The sequence below is a fragment of the Manacus candei genome, unplaced genomic scaffold (assembly GCF_025592945.1).
Source record: "Manacus candei isolate 608988 ecotype Guabito, Panama unplaced genomic scaffold, ASM2559294v1 h1tg000056l, whole genome shotgun sequence".
Classification (NCBI taxonomy): Eukaryota; Metazoa; Chordata; class Aves; order Passeriformes; family Pipridae; genus Manacus; species Manacus candei.
In genome coordinates, this window is record NW_026138104.1 from 1,908,137 (window position 1) to 1,932,565 (window position 24,429).

The 24,429-nt window shown below is 36.7% G+C and overlaps 1 protein-coding gene across 3 annotated transcripts in view; it reads right to left on the reverse strand.

The window, feature by feature from the left end:
- CDK14 (cyclin dependent kinase 14) overlaps positions 1 to 24,429 on the reverse strand; it is a 313,070-nt gene that overhangs the window by 58,041 nt on the left and 230,600 nt on the right. For all 3 annotated transcript variants that reach the window (XM_051802182.1, XM_051802184.1, XM_051802183.1), the window contains 2 exons: positions 7,130 to 7,269; positions 2,920 to 3,066 (listed from right to left, as the gene is read on the reverse strand). In XM_051802182.1, the coding sequence (XP_051658142.1) occupies positions 2,951 to 3,066; positions 7,130 to 7,269 (256 nt within the window). In that variant the 3' untranslated portion in view covers positions 2,920 to 2,950. The remainder of the gene's footprint in view (positions 1 to 2,919; positions 3,067 to 7,129; positions 7,270 to 24,429) is intronic.

Consider the following 24,429-nt stretch of genomic DNA (forward strand, 5'->3'; position numbering starts at 1 on the left):
AATATATACAATATAACTCAACAATACATGTAAAGATGGGGAATGTTTCCACCAAGATGCTTCCTCCCCATGGGGAAAAAAATATCAGTGAAAACCATCAGGCACAAAATAAAATTTTTCTGCTTTAAAAATGCTTGGATATGGCCTAAATGTTTGTTTCCTTTCTCCACCAAAGGCTGCATCTAATTCACTGCTGACAGATTCTTCTGTGTGCAATGGAGCTCATTACCACATATTTGCTAATTTTCTCCAGTAGGGAGCAGCCTCAGCATTGACCTTGGTAACTCCAAATGTTAGGTTGTTCCCCATGGACACTGGAACTTGTCTCTTCTTGGAGCCCAAGACGATGCAGTGTGGTCCACAAAAACCCTATTAGTAATGTGAGCCACTGGCTGTGATGTTATCTGATCATACTCACTGACATTTTAATGGCTTGTGCTGTTTGCCTCCATCCCTCTAACTCTACTTGCCTTGTTTACCTGTTTACTTCATGGCCCTGGAGAGCTACTGCCATCTTTTTTTTGCTATTCATGCATGTTTTTGCTTAACCAAGCCTTGTGAATGGAGACTTTAAGAGAATATTTGTAATAAATACCCCTTCCTTAATGCCACTATCCTGCTTACTGCAACTTGACACTTCTGCTAGAACAACTGACTCATAACACCCATTTTACAGGCTGAACATCCTACTTGCCAGTCCCCATTCTACTGCTTAAAATCACAACACCTGCTACTCACCAGATCTCCTTTTCACATAAGCAAAACTGTAGTCTTTTTTCCCCAACTCCTTTCACTCTCCTACACTAATTCATACCTCCACTTGCTTGGTGGTCTCAGGCCTTTAAAGGTTTCCACTAATTTTAGCAATTCCTCACCCAAATCCAGTTTCCATGTTCACATTTTTTTTACCTCTCTGGCTATTTTAGTTGCACCTCAATAATCCCCAGATCTCCACACAGTACAAAGAAGAGGAGTTCTGCTTGGGGCTAACACTTTTCCAGCATTATCCGCTGCTCCCCATCTCATATCACAAGACAAATACTGGAACAGGGAGCTGATATATCACTCCACTGTAAGCAACTAACAAAACAAAGTCCCAAGCCACAATGGAAAACTGTAATCAATAATGTATATGTCTGAACATTTGTTAAGTGGCATCAGACTTTACACAATGAAACGTGCTATTCTGTATTAAAACTGTGGCTGAGCAGCCATAACAGTACAGTGACGTATGTCAAGGTACCTATGGTTCTCTCTTTCTGTTTACATATAAAAAAAGTAATCTGCATCTGCTCAAATAGATATTCAGTGAGAATAATCCAATGGTTCTCTTTCATGCTATTTTACATGCTCATTTGCACATGCAAACTTTCTTCTGCATATTGTAGAAATGAAAAATTATATTTGGAAGCAACAGAAAGGAAATTCTGTACATGAGAATTGAGACTCTGCACATTAGCTTCTATACAAAAGGTCTTTAGCACAGATGTGCACATTCTAAATTTACTTTAGATGGATGATATGTCATGTTAGAACAGACAGGGTTGAAGAGATGTCTGCAGGGACACAGCCCCAGGAAAAAGTAGGGATTAGCTTGTCAATAAAGATGTAAACAGACTGCTCTGAGGCAGCCTCATTTCTGACATTAGAGAATCTTAAATGGTTTGCTGGCAAAGAGCTTGTGCAAAAATTGGGGCAGACTGTCAACACTGAAACCTATTCATTCCAGTTTTTCAGTAGTTACTGCCTTTCAGGCAAAGAGACTCCATAATATTACAGGGTTAAAAAACAATTGAACATAAACACACAACAGTAAATCCAATTGTAATTAATTTGAGAAAGTTATATCTGATATTGTAAAAGGCAGACAGCTAAAGACAGACATGAACTACATTTCTATGAGACTGTATCTTCAAATAGGTACGTAAGCACACAAGTACTTAGCTCCTAGAGCTTCTATAAAAAGCTGTTATAATGGACTGAACATGCAAAAGCAACTGTGACTTTAAAATAAATAAATAAATAAATAAATAAATTAAATAAATAAAAAAAGGCAGACATTGGTTTTTTGGATGAAAAGAATCCGCACTTTAGGTATTTTGTGAAACACTGTGGTATGAAACCATTTAGAGAAGCATAATAAACAGAGCTGCTATATAAGGGAATACTGCTTATCTGGAAGACTTTGTCAAGTGCTAAATTCTACTGAACAAACACTAGGGTGATGCATATGGGAAGAAGAGAATTAATGCCATGATATAACATCCACCATTCCCTTACTGTAATTTGGTAAGTAACGTCTCTACTCTCCAGCCCTTTCCAAGTTCTATTCTGCACTTAGAATACCAGAAGCCATATAACACACTATTTCACTGCTGAATAACTATGGTTGACAAGATGGGATACTGAATGAAAGCCACTAAAGAACAGACACAGTACTAGTAGGTCAGGAATATAGATCATATTCACTAATATGACAGCACCTCTTTCTCTAGCAAGAACATCCTTCTGCCATCAAGACTACCAAACCTACTAAATCATAGAATCACAGATAGTTAGGGTTGGAAAGGACCTTAAATCACAGAACAGAATCACAGAATTTCTTATCCTTGCCCCAAACAACAGAACTGGCAAGAAGTATTTTCTCTCTGCATATCTTACCAGAGGAAAAATAGTCAATCCAAATTAAAGGCAACCTATTGTTTAATATGCCAGCACCAACTTTTGCAATATTTTCAACCTGTCAGTGACACTGATCCTGCCCAAAAGGCCAGAAACTTACACTCATATTACCATAAGACTGCAAAACCAGATTATCAGCCTGCACATGAACAGGTGCAGCTGAATTTTATATTTTGTTTCTCTAAGGATAACTAAAGAGCATTTTCAAAGATATACCTTCCAATAATCATGTCTTACCTGCATTATCAGTTGTGAACATAGGTATTCTTCAATGTTTGCTGTTTGATACACCTTTGCCATAACTATTGTTTTTTCCAAAGGCTCTCATGCTTTCTCCAGTCTCTGGCTGTAATCTTACATTCGGTACAGTAAAAATAGAAGACACTGCAAAAAAAGAGTGTCAGTTCAGAAACTCTGATTATTTTTTTTCTGTAAAAGCAGTAATTTAAAAATAATTATTTAATATATATGGCAAACACAACACAGTAAATATATACAGCTTTTATGTCTACCAGCTATTTATGCAAGCAAGCACTGTACAAATTCTGAATGGAAAGAACCTGCATGCATTATGATGGAAGTTGTATGATGCAAACATTCTTAGCTGGATGCAACTTCTAAAAAAACCTGTTTCCAGGTTGTGTGTGTTTATTTTTTCTGTACACCACTATATAATTAATATTTTTCACTTTCAAATTTCTGCTGAGAGCATTTAGGAAGAAATAAGAATATAAAAAAATGCAGCAAAGTTTTTCAATGATTTGATATCACATATTATATCTTGACAATCTTGGTGTCAGTAGAAATGAACTATCTTGTTTGACTTTCATTTTTGAATTGTTAAAGACAACTAGGCTTGATAAAAATATCCCAACAACTCAAAAAGTTTTTATGTAAAGCAGCCCCCTTCTGCGTGAGCTAGAAAAACCTGAACAATTCCAATGTCACACCAGGCTAGTAATTACTAGTAGACATGATGTTAATAATCACAGGGATCAAACTGCATATGGTTAAGGACTAGCATATTGATAATATGAGAACTCACTTTTACTTAGGATGCCTCAAACTGATGGGGAAAAAATCAATTACTTTTAATCCCTCCTGAAAACAAACCTTCATATAACAATATCCTCAGGAGAGCTGCCACTACATGATTGCATAAGGAAATGTCTAAGAACTAATCAAGGTTGTAACAGTTTTCTTTGGGTTTGCACTAACAACTGGCATAGCTGTAGATTTTTGAAGCTACTCTTTCATCTCTATGTCTTTAAAAGGCGTGGTTATTGTTTTATGCACAGATCTTCCCACTGCAGTTTGACACCTCAACTTCCATTTCACATTCTGCTATCCTCAGTAACATACATTGTGAATGGCATATATTCTATGCAAATAAATGAATATGAGCTCTCAATATTAAAGTAGAAGAGTGGAAGGACTGATTTTTTTTTTTAGTAGAAAATAACAAATGTTAAGGGCTAATCTATAGATTACTGCTCAGGTCTGAGATGAATGAAAGCTATGTTGCATCATGAATTGCATTGTATTCCCACACAAGGTGTCTTCAGCAGAACTGCACTACTCTTACCTTTTTAATGTCCTATTTTTAAAACCTGAAAGAAGCTACCTGTTAGACAGAGCTTATCTGGAAATTGAACTTCCAATCCAGTTGAAATGATGCCTTGACTTAATCAAGTAAAAAAATTGAAATTGCTTCTCACATAAACTAATTTTGCACACATTTCTAAAATAAACCACATTAAAAATTATAATGTAAAATATTACATAGAATACAAATATATAGCACTAAATTCAAAACGCGAATAGAAAGTGAAACACTCCATTTTCACTTTTTCAATGTAGACATAGTCACCATACTTTTGTGAAATGCTGTGATTCCAAGGAAACAATTTTCCAATGGAAAATAATTTGACTGATTCCTCCCCTCTGCCTTTCTCCTCACATGTGAGTCTTTCCTTGATTTTTTGTGCTAAATCCCCAAATTTGCAATTCAGCATTAGGATCAAATTGGACAAAACATATTCCATGATGAACACTATTCACTAGAGAGATCTGCAGAATCACAGTGGTGTCTGAATTTGAAAGCAGGAAATTTTGTCTGTACACACACTTCTGTTGTGCATAAAGACTCAGTATGTTTATACCTATATTTAATTAACTATCTGTAGCATTTCCAATGTAAAATATTAACACAGAAAACTAGAATCACAAAAACTAGTAATTTCACTACACAGTAAACATTTTCCCAACTCTCCAAAGTATATGACTTCTTTGTTTTGTAAATATGTTTACAAGTATATCCAAGTCATACTAAATAGAAATGATTGTAGTATTTGATACTGGGATTGTCCTTTCTTGCATCTGGATTTATGCTTCATAATGATTATCTACTAGACACAGAAATAGTCTTTCTGTAACTCCAAATTTTACTGGAGGCATTTAGAAGAACCTTGCTTTAAAATATAATGATTTTTCATCTTTATTCTCCCCCCTTCAAAAGGTTTCACTGCTCCTGATGTTTAACGTTATGCAAAGACGTGTTTCTGCCAATGAATATCGCCTTATGGTTATGCTTCTGCAAATAACCTGCTGTGAGCTGATAAAAGGATTAATGCAGCCAAAATTCTTAATCTGTGAAATTACAAATTAAATTCTCATATTAAAAATACCACCCTGAGGTATTTTTTGTGGTTTTAATTCCCCTCTGGTGTTCTGCATACATTGTGCTTGTTAATGACTAGGACAAGACTGTCTCTGTTGGCAGCCTGCTGCAGAGTGATAATGTGTAGGCATTTACTTCACTGATAGAACTGGATTTAACCACTGACTGATAAACTAAGTGGCAAGTGGGTAATAAGTCCATATTAACAGAAAAGTACTACTGCAGAATTCAGAATTCAAAATCCTGGCTAGACTAAATCACACAGTCAGAAGGATTGAGATGTCACCACTGCAGAGTGATTTTTGTTTTCCATTTAGTGGAAATAGGATAAAAGAACTGGCATTCTTGATGTTTCATTAGTCCTGAAGAAATGAACCTCTGCATCAGTTTCAGCAAAGGCAGACTTTCAACAGAAGCCTTCATTTACACTGAATCCATGTTCTGCCTATCAAGTACCATGGTCAGCAAACTGAGTGGTGGGTCAACGTGGCAGATGGGGAAACCGGGAATCTTTTTGCAGAGCAAGGACACAACCTATGACAGTGATGGACAAAAATTAATGGTGCTATTTTGATTTTAATGTTCATATTTTATGAATGGGAGAGCACTCTTCAGAGCAGAGCTGGGAGTAGGGTACTTGGGCAGCCAGGCCACAGAAATAGCTCAAAATGTGACTACTACAGCTGTTGAGGATGGAAAAGATAAACCTTTGGAAGATGAAAGTTTTCATACTGACGCTGATGTAAACAGATTCTATAATGTATTAATATTCAGAAAGGGAGCTCAATTTTTACAAGCAAACTTTTAAATCAGCCACAGTTACACACACATGTTCCATTGTTGCATCTCTGAACCTTCTGCCTTGACGTACTGGATTTAGATCCTTTGCTAATGGATATATATTTGAAAGCAGAAAAGAACATTCTGTGTTCCAATGCAACATGCATTTCTTTACCATACTGAGTTAAAGCAAAATGCTGCTATTGCCTATTTTTAGGCAATAATAGAATAACAGAACTTTCTCTGAATAAAAAAATATCATGTATGATAGTATTTTTTCCCCAGAATAAATAGTAGTGTGATTTTAACACTGAAAAATTACATGGATGTGTACAATATAAAAGATTTACAATTACTAAAGAGATAATTGACACCCTACATGATGATAGGAATATTTATGGCAAGTCAACTGGAATGTGTTTTGTTTAATGAAAGAAATAAAAAGATGTATGTAAATAGTGAAAGTATTCTTAGTTAAGAATATCACCTCTTTGTGCACAGTCTAATTCATCAAACTAATTCATTGTCTACTTGGTGTTTTTCAGACTTCCGAATGCCAAGTCCTTTCTTAAAGGTTATTGTTATAACATACAGAGATTCTGTGAATCAAACACAGCTGGATTTTTATCCTGCGTGCTGTAGCTAGTTAAGAAGTACTGTATGTTATAAAGTGAAAAGCACTAAATATGTAAATTGTATTTTCCTTTTGCTTTATAACAATTCAGAGAATTCTATTGGCTGCACACATAATCAAATACAAAGATAGCAGGCTGCAGACTGCAGAGCAGAGATAGCAAAAAGAAAGAATCCATTTTGTCCTGTGTCAAGCTAACTATGTAATTTCAATCTACACAATCGCAGTCACATATTTTGTGTGTGGCTGTGTATGTCCATGAAGCTGTCTGTGTGTGAGGGTTAGCATACACAAATGCATCTGTATGAACTAGCATCTTTGTTTTCAAGCCATTTCAAGGTGGTTATACTCACTATCAGTTAACTCCCATAGCCGTGGGGGCAGATCACTGAAATACTCATGGCTCAGAGCTGCCTGTGCTGACAATCTGTTCTTTGGGAAACACTGGAGTAGTTTGGAGGCTAGATCTTCTGCGTGGTTCACATGGCTCAGCCTGAAACACAAACGAGAAGGTTTTTCTGAAAAACGGTATCATTATTCTGTTTACTAATTCCACGCAGTCAGCAAGTTGAAACACCAAGTCTTGATGCCCAGGAGCGTGGCCAAGAAAGCTATTCCTCAGGTTAGGGAGTTAATGAATTATTTATGTATTGACAGCTCAAAATTCATACAAATTTTACAACTACAGAGCATACAATATACCATATCACATATACCCTGCCTAGTATGCTAAAGCATCATGAGCAACAGCATCTTGAAAGCAACTGTTTTGATTCTTCCATTTAGGTTTTATTGAGCATACTGACAGACTGAAATGTACAGTGCTGGAAACAAATGGTTGTTACTATCTAAATGCATAAAATCCAAGCTTACAATAACAGCAACATTTATACAACTTTGTGAGTATCAAATTTTAAAATCCAATGATGCTTAACTTGCAACATTCACATCATGTTTCATAAAGACATTTGTCTTTTGGGAAGTACTGACTTCTACTTGTTCATATATTCTTACGGCAGGGGGTTGACTCTTCATTAAGTGTTAAAGCAATGCAAACATTAAAGTGTAAGTGAATTATCTTTCCTAAGCTTCCTAGAGAAGTCTGAGAAAACTTATTGTTTCATTGGGAGCTATATTCTTGGGAATATTATAAGAAAATATAATCTAAAAGTAATAGACTTGGAGGGGAGAAAGTAAAATGGTAATCAGTAATATGTGGCCTGGGTCTACTAACCTACAGCTGCCTCCTACATTTCCAAAGCTACCAAACTTTTTGTAATATGCAGTCAAAAAAAGATGCTAAATCTTGTCAATACCATGTTGTTATTATTAGTAGGTAACTTCATAAATTCAACCATGCTCAGTAAAGATCTCGTGTTGGTTAAATGCCAAAGTGTATAAAAAGTCTCTATTTTGCAATGCACTGTTTTCCCAACTTCAGTCCAAAATACCACAGTGTTTGAAAAAAAAGATGTTATCCTTGAAAATCCATAATTCTACAGCATGTTTCGTGCAAATGTTCATTTTTTTCAGCTCAAGCTGACTTTCCAGAAAACAAATTCAAGAAGATGGATTAAATAGCATTACTCTTTTACCACACTGACATGGCATAATTTATATGGTTCAGTGTATGCAGAGGTGAAAACTGCCTCTTCAACAAGGAACGGACAACATTGAAAACACTAAATGAAAAAAATAAATTGTTATTACATTGAGACCTTTAAGTTACAAATGTCATAGGGACAACTTTTTGTCCATGTCCATACTATAGTCAGTGTGAAAAATAAAATAAATTAAAAGTCAAAAGCATCTCTAGTAAATTATGTGCTGGCATATGTATGATATGCTGATGTTTGCAATCATTCAAAAAATGTGCCACTGGCTGTCTTTTTAATTTCTAGCAACTGCATGCTAGATAGAAATTTGAATACTGTGCCTATCTGATCTCTTCTTGAGAACTAGCAGGATATTGGTCCAGAAATTGCCCAGGGATGAATTGCCCAGGAGTGCTGACCACTTTGGGACATTGTATCTCATCAGTCATAATCTTATAGAACACCCAGGATTAGGATTCGGAATTGCTATTTCAGGTTAAACAACTGAACTCCAGTGTTTCTGATGGGCATAATTTTTTTCTGTTTTCATTTTCAGTTCATGACAAAATAGAAACATGTTGAATGAAACAGTCATTGCCTATAAATTAGATTATAAATTAGACTAATTTCAGAGTATTTACTACCAGATTGTCGAAATTGTTCATTAAACTTTTGTGAAAATTACAGATAATTTTATTACAGAAGACAGCAAAATACCAAAAGAAAAAGCTATTTGTAACAAAGAAAAGGAAAGGGAGGAGTAAATATTCAGGGAGAATTGATATTAATTCTTCTACACATCCAAAATTTCCATGGAATGGTGATTATATTAAGTCTGTGAGGCCTGTCTTGAGTCCTAACCGCCCTTGCACCAATTAATTGTTCAGAGGTTCTGGCAATGCATTTCACCAATGTCATTTTTTTCCCCACAGAGGTAAATGCATCCTTTTTAAGAACAATAGTAAACTTGCTCTGTCTCGAATAAGCACTACTGCTAATTCAGAAAAATGAGGTCACTTAAGTAAGTAGTGAAACATTACTCTCCAGTATAAGAATTACGCCATTCATTAGTTGACCCATAGGTATATGAAGATGCTAATTAAGTGAGGCAAAGCAAGAGAAAATAACGTTCAAAGATTAACTAATTCTGAATTGCAAATGAAATTATGGATGACACCATAGTTCCTCGAACAGAACAATGCTGACGTTTTGACTGTATTAATGATCACCAGCATACCTGGCATACTGCTAAGATTTTTTTTTTTGCAAGAAAATCAGATTAACTTATATAAATTGAAAATATTCTGAGTAGGAACAGTTTAGAAATCCAAAGTCACCTTCCCAGTTTAGACACAAAAAAAAGATGCCTGTTTACTGAAATCAGTCAAGAAACCAAAGATAAGCATCAAATAATCAGCAGATTATCCATTAATACAATATAAACTCAACAAAAATATCTAGGGCTGCAACATAATTACATCAACTAATTAAAAAATTATGAATAAATCAGCCATAATTAGAGCTGGTTTTATAATTATTACATAGAAAAAAAGACTATATTCATTACACAGTCTGCAAAAATAGTTCAATCTGTGATAATTATTAGACCTACCTGCACTAATCATACTCTAGGTATGCTAGGGGTGTGGGGGTGGTGTTAGTTGTTTGTTAGTTCTTTGAAAATTCCAGTTGCTACATTATTAGTATTATGGTTCCAAGCATTTATGAATTTTAAAGGACCATAATGATCTAGTGTCACCTCCCGTGTAATACAGGCCAAAGATCATCCAAGTAACTCATGGATCAAATCATCACTTTCACCTAGACTCAGCTGTATCTTTACAGTTCTACATCAAAGTTCTGTTTATGGAGCTTTGCACAGCAATGAAAAAAATCTTCTCCAAAAGTCATGTGTTCTGTAAAGGTCACTTCTGGAAATAAGTGGACACTGCAAAAAGCATATGCATGTGGGCTCCTAAGGTTGTCAGTATTAAAACTGATGCCTTAATGGAATGCATGACTAATTTTGCTGCTTTGTTTAAAGACAAGCTATTCTTTTACTTATGAAAAATGCACTGTATGATCATGTATTTAAATTACATATGCTACACTGAAATTGTTCAGAAAACCCCATTTAGTGCATAACCTCAGTGGTCTGGAACGTTGGAACGTTTGCTTTTGTTTCTTTCATTAATTTTTTTTTTTACCAATGTTCTCTTTAAAATATTCTCCTTAAAACATAAATAATTTGCCTGATTTAAGCTTGAAACATGATTCCTTAATAGAGCCAAAGGCTAAATTTTCTGATGGGGTTCAGTAGTTAAATACCTAATATGGAAAAGTTAACAAAAAGAACTAAAGAAAAAAAAAAAGATTTGATTTTTAAATACACCTCCTTCAGTACGAGACAGGATGGAATTTCATACAATATGGCTTTGTGTCTAAAACATAATAGCATGTTTTGTCTCACAGCAGTTGGGCCATATAGGAACTTGGCATGCATGATATGGCAAGTCTCAATATTCACGCTTCACTTACTGTCACACTAATCACTGAGGAACAGTTACTAGCCATGACAGCATACATACTTTCAGAAAATGTGGTGTACAGCAGAATAGAGAAACCTTTGGCAATGAGCATTAAATAATATATAGATACTGTTTTGAGAAATATTTTTGGGAATATTTTTACATACCCACTCTGATGACATTCGTGAAACACACTGATTTTCAATTTAATCCCAAATGCTACATACCACCTTAGCTCAAGAAAAACAAACACCATATAAACCTGTTTCACTTGAAACATATATGAATCTGACTAGACTTGAGCAGTTGTAAATCTCAGTGGATTACAACAATTTGATTTAATTTCAGAAAACAGGCTTAAATGTCTTTCTACTGCAGAGGAAGGTCAGTATTTGGTCAAGCAGAACATGACTAAGATCACTGAAGTTTGCTTTAAGCTCTTGAGAAAAAAAAGTTTGGGGCATGTGCAGTGAACTTCTGAACTTGGGGTGATTTGCTTTTAAATGCAATGAAGAAAGCAGCTCAAATTCACATTAATAATTAAGACAAATGGGCATTGAAACAAATGGAGATAATATGTTGTCTATACGGTCTTAACAGCATGAGGTAAATACTTCCCAAAGCAAAAATCGTTTACTGTGCATATTTTCTATGTGAAGATATGATGCTCACAATGTATCATTAATTAATTTCTCAACTGGCACTAACAGCATGGCCTAGAGGAGTGAGGCACCTAATTCCCTTTAGAAATCTCAGCTCTGCTTCTTTATTCTGAGCAATTCTTTGCAACCTGAAATGCTGAAAGACAAAACCACAGTTAACTTGAACAATCACACCATTTAGTAGAGTTTAAAGTTTAATGGTATGAAGAGAATAAACAAACTGGTGTAAATCAGGCAGGCCATACAGTAGCCATACACAGCTCGTTTCACAGAGGACACTGTGGTCCCCTCAAAAACAGGGCTCCTGTACAGTTCCTTTGGTACCTCACTACCAACACACTGCCACAATGGTTGTACTCCCCATTTTCACCCAAGTCTGCTTGAGGACAGCAATCTTTCCCCCTTGTCCTTAGCTTTAGCCTCTCCTGGGTTGTGACACTGTACAGCACCATATATTGTAGTTAATGATTTCTTTGCAAATTCATTGCCTTCTGACCAGCAGATACAGACATACCCTCATGTGCCTTGATAGTTCGTCTCTCTGAATATGCATGCCATCCTATTAGCAGTAGCTATGTGGCACACAGAGCAGGGCCTACCTTAAGTAGCATTTTATTTTTACAAAATACAACAGCCTTTTCTGTTGTTACAGCCATGCCGAGAACACCTACCGTCTTCAAAGACCTGACGTGCCAGCTCCAGCATGCGGGAGCTGTTTCCCTAACGCGCCTGATGTGCCTCCATGGAGCTTTTGTAGAGCTTATTTAGCCATTATGAAACCACCATAACAAGTGAACACAAGTTTTGATGCAATGCTTTTAGCTTTTGACACAGATAAAGGCATAAAACGGTACCTCAAGACGAGCATCTAACAGAGTAAAGATGTTACCATTTTTTCAGTGTTTTACACAGAGGGTATCGAGGACTAAAACTGATGAACAAAGAGAGACAAAGCTGTTTGAAGGCTCACTGAAGCAGTGTTTTACTCACTGCTGATCAATCACAAAACACAGAATTTGCTCTACAGCATAGTGTAGAGGTACCTCAAGTCAAACTATACAGTAAATAATACAATCAAACAGAGCCACAAGAATGGCATGTCAGTGTTGAGATAGTTGAGATAGATAGATGCAGACACCTGCATCCCAAATTGAGATACTGGCAACAGTTTAGATTCAGAAACACTGAACTCTCTACGCATGCAGAGTAGGAAAATCCAGTCTCCAGGTTCCCTAGGCCATCAGTTTAATTGCACTCTGGTAGCTCAGTACCTCGCTAGAAGCAAGACTGCCATATTAGTGCAACATCTTGCTCAGGCTTCTTGGATGAGCTAGACTGGGGCAAAGTCTGCACTAATGTGGCTATGTTGCTCCCTTGCTCTGTGCTCCTGCACAACACTGCACTCCACAGTCTTCAGACCATCATCATTTCCATGGGGCTGTATGAAACGGTCTCTTTGGAAATTTAAAAATTAATTTGATTTCTTTTAATTATATTACCATATCACAGCAGTCTTACCCACCGAAGTACTGAAAAGGGGGTCAAAATATTTATTATTACAATAAAAGCCATGACAACCAATGATAAATACGCACTGATATGGCACAGAGATAAAAAGAAAAGTATCTGTGTTTGATTCCTTGGTATTGCTGTTAATGTCAATGCAGCAGAGGTCAGAGTCCCATTTGGAAGGCTGTGGAGGTAAGTTCATTCAGAGCATTCCAGGAAGGTAATAATAATCCTGGCCTGTCTGAACTAATTCTCACTTGACAGTTGCACAGATGCCATTAGCTGGAAAGTAGCCAAGATGAATAGCATTTAATGAAAAAAAGTGAATCTAACAAATGAAGGTTCTAACAATATAGGCAAGTAGGTTTTCTTTCTATTTTAATGAATATAGATTTACCTCTAGCTATATATTTTTATACACTTGGTAAATTTTTAAAAGAATCTATCAACCCAGTAGGTAAATCATAATTATAGTTGCAACTCCTGAACTTGGAACAGAGAATTAAGATGCTTACACTGCTCATGAGTCACATTAGGCTTCAGAGACTCAGTCTGGTCACACCTAAGCTAGACAATGAAATGATCCAGTCTCCCAAGGCAATTCACATTTGGCAATGGCCATTAAGCTCAATTACAACTTGATCATAAAATCATTTGTATGTGTCATCACTGAATGCAACTCAAGACAAAAACTTAGATATAAGTATATTTCTCGCTGAACATCTTTCTGCACTATATTTGATGTGGTTTTGTGTCTGTTTCAGATGTATTAAGATATTTCTTCCACACAATACTGCTTGCAAAATCCAGCTTGAAAGGTTTGCTTCATAGAGGAAGCAGAACATTAACACCATTACAGAACACACTACCTTAAAATTGAATTTGGTAGATTTGATGTTTAAATGCTAAGCTTAAAGAGAATCAGACAATATACAACAGACTTAACAGTATCCTGAGTTTTGTTCTTCTGCAGCCTGACATGCACCCGGGCTAGCCCTCACTCTGTTGCCTCAGAATAAATATGCTGAGCTGTGAAACCTTCCAAACAAACCCAGCACCAACTATTGAGAACTTATGGCAGGAAGATAGTTAACACTGTTCATAGACAATACTGCAGATATTTCCCCTCGTAGTTCTATACTATTCTGATACAGAGTAAGGCTTACATTTGATGTAAGGCATCTTTCTGCTGGAGCATCTACATGGCAGACATCAAAGTGAAGAAAAGCTCATTTAAACAGAAAATATACAGTATATGCCAGTGATAACATACTCTAAGCTATTGAGAATGTGGTTTCCTGTTTTAGGATCATGTAACTTCCTCAATTTCTGGGAATTCTGGGATTGTGATATTCCAGGCAACATGACTGCTGGGTACCGTGTTTTGCAACTGTTTAAAACCACAACTAACTCATTAAACTAAAAGAAGGCTACTTGAAGTAATTCACGGTATTTTACTCAGTTTTCAGCAGTTTCTCTTAGATACAGGTATTTTCCAGAATAAGTATTTCTGAAAAAATTTTAATTAGAACATGCCTTACTATTTTGTCTGAGAAAGAATTTAGTAATTACTTCTTTTTGATTTTACATGCCACCACCAATCCTAATTCTTTCAGCATCCCAATTAGCCCAGTATTAAAGATACCAATTATGGAAGACATAGCACATTACTTACACCACGGAAGACCACTACTGAATATGCCAGATTTATAATTTACTGGAACATCTTTGTTTGTTGTAAGTGCAATTAATGAAGAACAACACCACAGTGGTGACATCTAATCAGAAGCTTTTGATTATTTGGAAATTCTTTAAAGGGCATGAATCTTCTGATCAAGGTGAATGTTTTTTAAAGGCTGTCAATCTCAGCAAGTTGAACAGAACATCCTTGGAAAATAAACAGAGCTAGAAATAATTACTAACAATCATTTTATGAACTATTATTTCAGCAGAAAATGGAGAAAATATAACTTTAATCCTGAACAAAAACTCTTCAAGGTTTATGTTCTCTATAAACGTTTCACTGAGAACTGAAAATATAAGTTAGTAATGCAATAAATGCCCTAACAAATATATCAGATTTTTCACTTAATGCTTTTTACAGGCTTAAACCAAACTGAGTGAAAGAAAATCACCTTTTACAGTTTGACTCTTAAAGGAAGAATGCCTTTCTGTTATGCTTTTTAAAATAAGGCATGGTGAATTTATATCAACTTCACTGAATCTTGGGGCATGATAAAAGGAAGAAAATACAGCAGTGCAGTTAACATTCCATAGCATTCTTTCTTCTCATATTTATTTCCTCACTGGCTGGACATAAGCCAAAAAAATGGAGGGAATTACCCCCTCAACCCCCAACACAGAAATAGTTGAAATAAACCTTTGGCACACGATGCAGTCAAAGCTCTGTGCTTTTCCTCCTCCTCCACCCTTCATCCATGCAAAAAATATTCCAAAGGAAAAAAACAAACAAACTTATTTTCAAATTTGTCAAATAGGTGCACCCATTAGGGTAGTAAATTAAGTTTTCCTTTACTTCCTTTATCCAGCTGTCTTTCTGGACCTATTGCCTTTAGAAAAAAAACCCCAGAACTAAGTGCTAGTAAGTAAACATTAGTCCTACTTTATACAACTCTACCATCTTGTCTGATATTTTATCATCTTGGCTTTGAGAAGTCTTAATTTCATTCCAATGTAAATAAGAACTGGTCTGTTTGCTCAAGAACTCTTCAACAAGGGTTTGCTGCAAGGTTGCAGCATGCAGGCAGTGCCCCGAGAAGGGTGACCTTGCTTTAGTCAGTGAAGCCAAAGATCATTTATCACAGTTAACCTACAAATCTGTCTTGCTGGGGCCTCAGATCCATCAACCATTTGGAAGCAGCTACTCGTCCTGTCCTCCCACAGCTCCCTAAAACATCAGATGGTGTGATCTTTTCTATTACTGTATACCTCCCTGCTAACAAAATATATTTTTATGGATATGAAACCAATAGGAGCACTTTGTATTTATTTATACAGCTCATTAAAAGTGGATAGAGATTTGGAGGCAGAGAGAATGCCCCAAGCCTAGAAAGCTCAGGAAGACAGACCCCAGGCATATGCATGTATTTAACTTAGTGTAGATGAGTTGCCTGGCTGAACCCAATGAGACTAAGCAATTATGTAAAAGCAGGCATCCTGAACTTTTTGCAACTATATTCCTAAGCTCAGACATGACAGAGAAATTATGCAGAACTAGTAAACATTGAGAGGAGGAGACTGAGGTGGTTATAATGAGAGCATATGGGCAATATATTCAAGCCATGCAGTCAAAAATACCTTATTATGTATTATTATGCCTCTGCATTTAGACAGACATCATATAGAACTAGTTGCAGCTCCCTGACCCTCAGGTACTTGGTTCAGATGACATCAGAAAAGAACACAGGATGGGACACTACATTCACATCAGCACTGTGGTGCAGAAAGTGCTATTCCTTCTCCAGATCCCCTCTGCTGATTTAGCATGCCACTCCTTCTTTACATTAATGGAGACAGATACTATCTAAAGTGAACGTTAGGTTCTCTTCAAGTAGGGAGAAGCTGGCAGACTGAAGATCCAGTGCCTGATACCAACAGCAGTAATACTTTTTGAGAGACAAATACATTTGTGTTAATTTGTTAAAGGAAGTATGAATTCAACTTTGAAGACAGAAAAAAACCCCTAGGTTTCTTAGGTAGCCCACCATAGAAGGAGAAAACAGTGATCTCTCTACTATGCAATTTGGAGAAAACAGAACATGATTTTGCACTGTTTTTTTTAAAAAAGTGAAACATTACACATCCACACATACCTATATTGAAGTTGCTTGAATATAATGCAAGAGTTATGCCTTTTTACCTATAAACAGTTTGGAGGTCAAGCACCAAGCCACAAATTCCATATATTTTAACTACCAATTACTGAAATACGTGGACTTTTAAGTGCCTGTACTCACATATGTGCGGGGATGCAGTGCTGACATTCAGAAATTGGCTTGCAGTAGGGAAGAACTCAACCCTGAACCATTTTTGCAAATCCTATCCTGTCAAAGTATCATGAAAGAGAGACAGCTACACAGGGAGTTACTGCTACTTAGGCATAAATCAGCATAGGTGATTTAAGAACTAAAATCAAAATTGTTATCTATAATAGTGACCGCTAAAGGTCAGATTTCCCAATGAGCCAGCTGTCACTAAAAATTGACTGTCAGCAGAGCTCAGACCACGTCTAATGATCCAAAATAAGCATCTGGATTTTCAAAAGATTTTGCACACATGGAATTGTGGAATCATGGAGCTCTGTGACAGGTCTGGTCATGTGTGCTGTCACTGAATCTGACGGGACGGTAAATAAACATCTAGGTCTTGGTTTAGGGTCCCAAATGGACATTAAGCTTCTGCAAAAGCAGATATTTGAGAATGACAAGTCCTAGAAGCTTCCAAAATGAGAACAAGAAGCCTGGAGAAAAAGACCACAAACAACTGATAAATGCAGTATCTGGGCACAAGGCCCTCTGATTCCCAGAAAGGAAGGCAGCAGTTATGAGTCTGCCTGAGTTATCTAGGGGAGAGGAGAATGCTTAAATAAAAGAAAGGGATCACTGACATAAAAATAGGGAATAGGAGCAAATACATGGCTTTGTGAAGGAAGAGAGGAAGAGGCAAAATTATGGAGATTTTGAAAAGGATAAGGAGCTCAAAACGAGGGAGTGAAATGGCCAGTGTTCGGATAAGAGCTGAACAATACACAAAAATAAACTGAATTTACTGACCGCTTTTTGTATGATCTGAAGAAGGGTGTTGATCAGGAGTGAACACGAGAATTGTATTACAATAATCAAGATCAGAGTGGCAGAGTTGGTTGGGGAAGACAAAAAAAGTATCTTGGAAAAGCTGGAAATAAAACAATATTGTAAAATGTATATAACATTCTGGATGCATGGGATAGGAAAAGAAAGATAAAAAGCCTCCCTAAGGCTTCAGGCCTAAGTGACGAAGAAGACTAGCATTACAATGAGAGTAGGAAACTTGACTGGGAATATGCTCAAGTGTGCACAGGGAATAGTAAGAATCTCTCTCTTAAAGCCTATATTGCCGAATTAAGCAGGGCTAGGGAGATTGCTCAACCATTGATTGTCCACACTGACCCTGGATTATTTTTGCCTACACCAGCTAGCGTGCTCCAAACCCACTCCTAGACACAGTTTAGGGAATAATTCATGCCAGGCACCATTCCCGAAAGGCGGCAGGTACTAGGTTCCTACAAGGAAGGCATGAAATATATTATGCTAGAAAACACAATTCCTACGGTCTGCAACATGGGTCTTATGTAATTCTGGAAATTTTGATTTAAAAATCTAATGCTGAACAACCCCAAAATAATAACTGCATCTGCAGCTGCCTGGGGACCACATAAAGCCCAGAGGAGATGCACACCCAAGTGTTACTTAGCATAGCTGTAGCCAAGGTCTGCCACATGGCCTCGGGGCCAGAAGATAGTCCCTGGCTCTGCTTTAGTTAGCAGTATAGATGTAGGTTGTAGCTGATAGAAAAATGATATTCACGAAACACTATCTGTCAACATCTCAGGAAAATTTATGCCCTCATGGTTGGCGAAACAAGTTTGACTCAAGGGCACTCTAAGGATCAAATAGGAAAGAAATAAAAGGAATATAACAGTATTCTGCAGAAGTCATAATTCTGAAGGAAGGCCAGTAATAATCGGGAGCACGATTTTTTGATGTCGGGGTGGTGAAATCAAGTTTGAAGCACAATAACAATATACAGTAGTAAACAGAGTTTTAAGACTGCTATAAAAATCTAACCAAAGAAGCAATGCAAAAATGATGGTGAACATGCAATGATGTCAGAGAGAAAACCATAAATTTCATATATTTTTGCAAGATTTCCTTATATTTAGTAATTTTGGATCCAAATAATATCAATATTTTAAAAATATTCTGGATTCTTAAACAAGAGGAACAAAAAAAGCAAAAAATAATTTTATGAGAATGTGACAGAAGTAAAAATTTAGTTTTTTCAATTTAAATTCTTTGCACTAAGATTTTAAGTTTATAAATTCAACATGAAAAATTAGGTCTTTTATTCATTTGTATTTTCAGCCTTCTTTTGCAGCAGTGATCACAAAACAAACACAGCTGGCATCTTTATTATTTTATTCACTGAAGGATTTAGCTGGACAAACATCACAAAGATGGTGGCTGTTTTCATTGAATTTATGATCAAATATGCACCAGCATAAGATCAACTCTGTTACATCAATTATTATGAGATGTGAATAATTTAACAGAAAGTTGTCTATTTGTAAATCAGATCTTACAGATAGAAATTCAGCTGAGGTAGCAGCCGGTTGATACACGCTGTATTATACATTACAGAATTTAAAAGGATTTTTTATCACATTCACTGATAAACGTTGTTTACATTTTGCTATCTTGTGAGCTGTTAATTCAGGCAAACAAGATTTCAAAATTTTATTTTAAACTTTAATTAAATTCATTTTTATCAGAGAAGAATTTAGTGATGTCTTTCAAAATTACAGAATATATTTCCTACAAAGACTTAATTAAAAACAATAGACAAACTACCATCACCACAATATTTTTCATGGTTTTTTCCATAGATTTTCACCAGAGGCTGTTGTTCAGCCTAATATCAGGAGAGTTATAATAATTTTAACGCAGAATGTGTGCCTTAGGATAAAGGATTGACTCAATGCCTGAAAGAAAAAGGTCAGTTCCCTTTGGAACCACTTGCCTCTTTGCCCTCCAGCAATAACAGGTGCACCAGCCCTGTACTGAGGCTTGTTATTCACAATGTGTTGCTGAAGATACATAATCTAACCTCTCTGTTTTATTGCATCAGCAAGGATTATAGTCTCCTATCTTCCTATTTTGACGCAGGTCAAGCAGGCAATGAATGTACATACATGGTGACCTGCTTGCAGCCAGCATCTTTCACAAATTCTCTACCAGTAGCTTAAAATTTTCTAAGCTAGGTCATTTAAAGAAATCACATAATTCAATTATAAAACTGTTTGGCTAGCAAATAATTTCAAATTTCTGAAAGAAATCACTGTTTTCATTAGTCTCCTACAATGTTATGTGTTTCTGTATCACTAATTAAAAAAAAAAAAAATCATGAAAAAGCAAAAATTCCTGTTTCTCTGTCCTATATGGCAGGCAAGAAGTCAGAAATCTGGAGGCAGATACATGAAGCAACACAACCAAAAATGCAGGAAAGGAAGTTATTTTCTTGAATGAATTTTGAGAGACGGTTACAGGAGTTGCTCATAAACGGCAATACTTGAATACCTGTGATCCTACCACAGAAAAGGTGGTGGTCACAATCATGCTGAAACCCCCACATGAGATCATCATAAAAGAAAGTAAAATAAGTATTTACCTAAGATAATTTTGATGTTTGTATCACTACAGAAATCTTAACTGCTGTCTGTAAGTCTCCAGCTGGCAACTGAGCCAAACGACATGGGTTTTGAGACTGGTTTAAACTACCTGCAGTGGTGACAAAACTCAGTAGCATTATTCATATTATTATACTTACTGCCTGCCCGCACCATTTCTCAAAATTATCTACATTTCTGAAATCCTAAGATGATAATCAAAGAAACTATTCCGTTAAAGAAAAATTATCTGTAATACAAGACAAACAACAGAGGATAATATCAAACCATGGACAACAACAGCAGTTGCTTAGCAGTAAGCACTTTTGAATGCCAACCCAGTTCTCAAGGTGCCTATCATTTTGACTCTCCATTTAGAAAACTCTTGCCTTTAACAGCTACATACAAATAATGAAAGACCCAGCAGTAAGGTCTACTTCACTTATATTACTGCCTTCACAGTATGTCTTCAATTCCTAAAACAAATATTTTTAAAGCCCATCTCAGAGATTCAATTTTGTGAGCAATGTCATTATCTGGAAAGAGAGATCTCAGCAGAGAAGCCAACAGTACAGAACTCCAGCAAAAGGGTAGAATTTGGAATGTGACTATATAATGATGCCTGGTGCCTCCAATCAGAAAGTATTAGACTTCAAACCAAGACATGAACACAGACACTATTGCAACATATGAGTAACCAAAAACATAATTCTGAGAAGTTAATAAAACACTGGCATGCAGAAATGCATAAGGAGAAAGAAAAACTGGAAACATCTGAAGAGTTGATCAGAAAGTACTCAAAAACATTAATGAAGAACATACATTGAAAAAAATCATACCTGGAAAAACCAAATAAACATGTCTATCTGATATATGTCTCAATATCTTAAGGAATTCTTAAGGAACTAGTGAGGATAGCAAACAAATGTAAGGCACCTTTTAAAAGTCTTTCCAGGAAATCTACACGAGAATACTTAGTTCTCTTTCCTCATTCCTCTTTATATGTTTATTACTGTAGCTAAGTTTCTGTAGCATTATCTAGTTTTGCTCTGCATTCTACAGTATTGTACTAGACTTAAAAAAATATAAATGTATACACATAATTCGTTTCTGGTTTTCAAATAATAGAATCTTGGCAAATATTTGTTGGGCATTGACACAGAATATAGAAGCAAAATACAGGAGAAACAAAACAGACAGCATGGAAGCAAAATTACATTTCAGAAAAGAATAAGACAACAATGGCAATCAAAAGAAGAGGTGACTCATGAATAAGACATCAGATAAATTATTTTTTAAAATGGGCATAATCATTGGTGGAACAAAACAAGAAGGGACTTCTTGTTTGATGCCATTTCTATTAAAAAATCTTGCTCTGTGGACAAACTCTGAAGATCTGGGATGTGATACACCATCTCATAGACTGAAAACTGGCTGACAGACCATAAGTAAAGGGTAATGATGAGTGGCAATGTACTGAGTTGGAAGAGAAGTGTCCAGCTGTGTCCCAGAGGGATTAGTGTTAGTCACAGTTTTATTTAACATCTTTATTAATGACCTAGACTAAGGGATACACTGCATACTGATTCAACTTTTGGACGACACTAAATGCTGAAAACAGCATAAAAGAAAAAGAATTTGGTAAAAAGAAGCTAATAGAAATGAGATATGTGGGCAGAAAATCTACAAACAAGATAGAGCATAGAAAGCTACAAACAATTACTTCCAGGGAAAAACCACCCTGAATATGGATAGGTCCAGAGAGAATAATGCCAACAAAATCTAGTCCAATGCCAGATACTGAATTAAATGTTGCAGAAGACAACAAAGACCATCCATGTACATTTGAGCTGTATTTTCATGGCTGTCATGGATGGGAAAGATACAGGACAGTAACAAAGTAATTTTACTAACGAAGCAGCATAGAGTTATTGGTACTCTAAAAAAAAAAAAAGACAAGGGTTTTTGTTGTTGAGTTTAGGAGACTTACTAGTATTTTTAACTGGGCCAAGAGGATGTAACACAATACTTAAAGCTTAGCAACACAAAAGAGGGGGAATTTAGAATAAAGTAAAAATAAATTAAATGTCAGGATAAATATTCTATCAATGAGGTCTGTTAGTAATAATCTTCTCCCTAAAAGGTGTAACATTTTAGCATTTTACGGTTGCTCCGATTTGAAAGGAAGATTCGAATATAAATCAGAAAGGATTTTTCAGCTTGGCGAGAGGATAGAGAAACTCTGGAGATCTTCCTCGGTCTTTGGCTTCACTCAGTATCCTGTAATTCCTCACCACGGAGCTGACGGAGCCCGCAGCGCGCGTGGGCTCAGCCCCGCCGCCCGCACCGAGCCCCTCGTGGTGCCACGCACACAGAAAACAGAGCTAAGCGGCCACAAAAAAGGGCACTTCAGTGCAAACAGGCGGCTTCCACCACCCTGAAATTAATTTAATAAACCCCAACGAGCAGTGAAATAAACGAAAACCAGCGGTGTCGGGAAACACTCGCGCCCGGCCCGCCCGGCCCTGCCCCCTGGCGCGGGCAGCGGGTCTGCCGCGCACACGGACAGGAGAGACCGGAACGCCTGCTCGTGTTTGCCGCAGGTTAACACAGGTGTTGTCGTGACGTGATCCCTAAGGTCCCTCAGGAAACGAGCTATTTGTGGGAAATAGGAAAAAAAACCCGGGAAATCCAAAATGGTGGGTTTTTTTTTTTCAGTGCAGCAGTATCGCTGCAAACCATCGGGAGCCAGAAGCAGGTTTATAAGCCTCTAAATCACAAATACTTCTAAAAAATCTTCTAATTTTGTGTCCAGTTTCCATCCTTGCTCCCCCAGCGTGATCCCTGATCCCTCCTGGCCGGCAAGTGAGGGGCCAGCCCCCGCACCCCTGCGATGTGCTCACACTGCACACAGGGCATACAGCCAGCCCACCTCTGCTCAGTACTGCTGAAATCCTTATTTGTCGGATTTATCCATCAGAAAGGTTTCTGCAATGACAACACTAAAGCTCTTTGTTTCTACTGTGCTAGAGAGCTCGAGTATTCCTTCAGTGGAATGATAGACTAAGTTACAATGAGTAATGCTGGTGAAGGGACAAGAGGTGAAGGGATAAAAGCGACAATTAGAAAAGTGCTTTTTCTTTAGCCAAAATCCCACTAAGGCAAAGATTTTCTTAAAAAAAACCATACAACAGAACCCCAAACCAAAAAGACTTTCCAAGTCTCTGCTTTAAGCAACTCCATAGTCTGTACCATGCTTGAAACGAAATACAGACTCAAAATGCATGGATTCGTCTCTATTCACTCACTTTGCTTTCTTCAGGAAGTTTTCACTGAGTAACAGTCCCAAAATAGGCCAGTCCATCCTGGAATGCAACTTTTAAACACCCTGGCCTCAGGAAGGGAGGTCTCAAGCACAGAGGCCATCTTGTTAAAGGAAGAAATCCCCAGTAGTGGGACTGGATGTGAGAATAAAGTGATATTTATATAATAAATACAGCCATGTTGGGGAATTATGAAGTAGTAGTCCTATTTATGCAGAGCAGAATTAGTTTTCAACTGCACCTTTTCTTTCCAACCTAATTTCTCACAATAAAACCCATTATGACAGAAGGATCTGAAAAAGCTTTTTATATCCTACCAAATATACACAAGGATAATTAGTTCTCTTTTGTTATTCTTCTGTAAGGGTTTATTATTGTGGAGAAGCTTTTGCAAATTGAAAGAGGTTGCATTGCATTCTGAAGGCAGAGCTGTTCTTGGTTTTTATTGTGTGGAGATAATTGAACAGAAAAGTTCAGGAAAAAAGGTGAAAATATAATTCATTATGGTCTCTATAGGAAGATCAGATTACCACATCTTAGTTCTTTTTAGACCAGCATTTTATAATTACATTCCACAGTATGTTAGGTCATG